Source organism: Ailuropoda melanoleuca, unplaced genomic scaffold (genome assembly GCF_002007445.2).
Source record: "Ailuropoda melanoleuca isolate Jingjing unplaced genomic scaffold, ASM200744v2 unplaced-scaffold65341, whole genome shotgun sequence".
In the NCBI taxonomy this organism is placed as follows: Eukaryota; Metazoa; Chordata; class Mammalia; order Carnivora; family Ursidae; genus Ailuropoda; species Ailuropoda melanoleuca.
This window is the reverse complement of record NW_023239772.1, coordinates 6253-9911: the sequence shown is the minus strand read 5'-3', so window position 1 is coordinate 9911 and position 3659 is coordinate 6253. Positions and strand designations below refer to the sequence as shown.

The window sequence follows — 3659 nt, the reverse complement described above, 5'->3', positions numbered from 1 at the left end:
CTTGTTTCTGTGTGTTAGGAAAGTCAGCTATGTCTCCTGTTCTTGAGGGTAATGGCCTTATAAAGAAGAGGCCCTGGAGCACCCTGATGTGTAGCATCCCCTGTTCCCAGGGCCTGGTGCTTCCAGGAGCGTCTCCACTGTGTACTGTGTGCACTTGCTGTTGTGTCCTGGCTGCTTTATCCTTCAGGCCAGTCATCAGCTGAGGCTCTCTTTTTCTGCTGTGGGCAGTTTCAGGTCCCTAACCTGAATGTGGCAAGTTTCAACTAGGTGAGCTGTGGCCTGCTTCTGAAATGAGACTTGTTGCCACTGCCACGGAACCAATACCTCAGAGAATTCCTGAATCGGGACACAGGTTGTGGGTGGGGATTTGGGCCAGTCTTCTGCAGGAGGGGTCCTTCCACACTGGGACTGAGGTAAGCCTGACTGGGCACGATGGTTCCACCAGAGCATGTGGGTGTGTGGCTTGGTGTAAGCAAGTTAGGTAGTAAGAGTTGGTGCTGCACTTGTTCCTACAAGTGGCTCTGTGTTTATGCTGAGGAGCAGGGGAGGGAAATAGTGCATGCCAGTTCTTTTGTTCTCCAAAGGGTCTCTCCATAAACAATGTCTCTTTGGGACTCCCTCTGACTTGAGCAAATAACCTCCCCACTGTGTGCCCCAAGCACTCTCCAGATCACTGTTTCTATGCCATATGTCTGTGAGCTATTTTTCCTGCCTTTTCTCTAAGAGCAACCCAAATGTCCTCTGAGCTCCCCCAGAGTAAAAACTCTGAACTTGAAAACTCCAGGCTTCATTTGGTGGTGGTTGCAAGAACTCATCAAATTCAGGCCCACTCACCTTCCAAGCCAATGGCTATAGGGATTCTTTTTACCTATGCACTCCACTGTGTGCTAGTTTGTTCTTGCCCTTCTCCACAACCATGGCTACCTCCCCACCACAGCAGCTACAGTCCCTTTCTCTTCCAAGCATGTCTCCACACTTTCTACCTTCTTCAATGTGGCCTCTTCTCTACCTTTAGTTGTGGATTTTGTTCTGTTAGTCTTCAGATTGATTTCTGGAGTATTCAGAATGATTTGATAGTTATCTAGTTATATTTGTGGGATGAGGTTGAGCCTCATGAGGTGGGAATAGGGTCCTACTCTGCATCTTCCCCTCCCTGTTTTGGTTCTTAAATTTCACATCTGAGTAAAATCGTATGGCATTTGCCTTCCTCTGACTGACTTATTCCACTTAGTAGTGTACTCTCTAGTTCCTTCCATGTCATTGCAAATGACAATATTTCATTTTTTTTAATGGCCGAATAATATTCCATTATATATATATATATACACACACACACACACACACACACAAATATATATACCACATCTTCTTTATCCATTCATTGATTGATGGACACTTGGGCTGCTTCCATATCTTGGCTATTATAAATAATGCTGCCATAAACATAGGGGTACTGCTGACATGAACTTTTAAAATACCTGAGAATTACGTATTTGGAAAATAAATATTAAAAATATACAACAACACTAAAACAACAACATGAGAACTTACATACCTATCTTCATTTTTGGCTTCCAAAGGAGGAGCAGGGCCCCTTGACTGACCAAGGGGGTCAAATGCAGAGCCTGAGACACAATTCAAGAGTTTATATTGTATTAGTGATACAGCATAATCAAAGAAAATATAAAAACTTGCACAAGTTATTTAATTTGCCTATTTATTAAATGGTTTACATTACCTTTTTATTAAATGGCCAGGATATTTGTTATGTCTATATAAACATTATCAAGAAATTGGTAAGATTTTAATATACATCAAAGTATATAAATAAAATGTGAAAACAAAAATGAGTACTTTCTCAGAGAAGTAAACACTATCCTAACTCTAGGAACTCTAAATTATCAATCACATGTGTAATGACCTGGTATTGAGTTTTTAACTTTTTTTATTGGTATAGTCTACATTAGGTTTTGTCATAATAATTTTATTTTTTCATTATGACCTAACTTACATATTTAAATACTATTTTCACTTATAAATTTTACATTGGGCTCTAACTTATATAAAATAAATTGTAGTTTCTAGTTTTTTNTAGTTTTTTTTAAAATGCACACGTTTTTAATGTACAAGTTAGCACACTTTTACAAATTACATGCCAGTGTAACCACCATTCCAATTGAGATACAGAACTTTTTCATTAATTGTATCTAAAATAATGACATACTTTATAATCAACAGCATGTTAGGTTTTATTTAAAATGGTAACATTTACATCTATACATAGAAACACTATAACAATGTTAAAACATCTGAAAAAATTATTAGAAGAGATAATATAACAAACCTCTCAAAGCTGCTTTGGTAAAACCAGGTGCTCTCACTGCTGTCATTGGTCTAGTAATTCCATCCTTGAAAGAAAAAGAATCATTTAAAAGGTATTCTTAAATAAGATTTATTTCTTATCTATAGTTCTGCACATGGCACATACATTAACATAGTCCCATTTTTTTTAGTCCCAATTTTTCTGATTTTTTAAAAAGATTTATTCATTTAATTGAGAGACAGAGAGAGAAAGAGAGAACACATTGTGGGGAGGGGCAGAGGGAGAGGAAGAGAGAAACTCTAAGCAGACTCTGAGCTGAGTACAGAGCCCCACTCTGGGCTCAGTCTCACAACCCTGAGATCATGACCTGAGCCAAAACCAAGAGTTGGACATTTAACCGACTGTGCCACACACGCACCCCTTTAATACTGATTTTTAACCACCCTCTGCTTATTCCTTACCCCTGTCTCCTCAAATGTCAGTCATGTCTCTACTTTCCATTTCCCCTATAAAATTTCAACTCCTTGCTTTAACTGGGCTTACTCCTAGTTTAAAAAGAAAAACTCAAAGATTTTTATATAGCACCTTATATAAGTTATATAGGTTATTAGCTGGCTACTCCTCTACTTTTTTGGTGTCCTATATGTCTATGAGAGAAACTACAGAAATTGTTGCAAGTGATAGCATAGGAAAAACGGGACCCAGAGTTCACTACACAACCAAACTATCAGTTCTATGTCCACTGCTCAATGGGATTTCATTTGAGACCTGAGTAAATCCAATAAGATTTTTCCTCCAAAGATTCTTTTTTTTTTTTTTTAAAGATTTTATTTATTTATTCAACAGAGATAGAGACAGCCAGCGAGAGAGGGAACACAAGCAGGGGGAATGGGAGAGGAAGAAGCAGGCTCATAGCAGAGGAGCCTGACGTGGGGCTCGATCCCATAACGCCGGGATCACGCCCTGAGCCGAAGGCAGACGCTTTAACCGCTGTGCCACCCAGGCGCCCCGCCTCCAAAGATTCTTAACAGTCCAACCTTTAGCCCACAATTTAAAGAATCAGGGTCATTATATAAGAAAACACCTTCTTTAACATTTTAAAATAATATAATAAAAAAGGTTGGCAATAATATTCTAAGTCACAAGAGAGGCCCAAAATGAACAACCACATGACAGAGATACCTGAATAGCCCCTGTCATTGGTCTTCCCATCGATGATGCCAGGGATGTCTTCGACTAGTAAACAGAAAACTAAATTAAAATGATTCCAAAAAACATCTACATTTAATTTTATAAAAACCAAGTTATAAAAGTTTTCTTTGGAATTTTTTTCTTC

At 38.6% G+C, this 3659-nt stretch overlaps 1 protein-coding gene across 1 annotated transcript; it reads right to left on the bottom strand.

The window, feature by feature from the left end:
* Window positions 1-1422: 1422 nt before the first annotated feature.
* LOC105235219 (intraflagellar transport protein 88 homolog) lies at window positions 1423-3592 on the bottom strand. The gene is made up of 3 exons (XM_034652703.1): window positions 3506-3592; window positions 2345-2408; window positions 1423-1625 (listed from the first exon to the last, which is right to left on the bottom strand). Exons 1-3 carry the CDS (start codon window positions 3533-3535, stop codon window positions 1486-1488), a joined length of 234 nt encoding a protein of 77 aa, XP_034508594.1. The 5' UTR covers window positions 3536-3592; the 3' UTR covers window positions 1423-1485.
* Window positions 3593-3659: the final 67 nt, after the last annotated feature.

Bases quoted from the DNA above. Each gene is read 5' to 3' on its own strand.
- LOC105235219 (XM_034652703.1), bottom strand. From the start codon at position 3,535: ATGGGAAGACCAATGACAGGGGCTATTCAG. The intron at 2,409-3,505 runs GTATCTCTGTCA...TTTTCTTTCAAG, and splicing joins CAATGACAGGGGCTATTCAG to GATGGAATTACTAGACCAAT. The intron at 1,626-2,344 runs GTTTGTTATATT...ATTGTGTCTCAG, and splicing joins TACCAAAGCAGCTTTGAGAG to GCTCTGCATTTGACCCCCTT.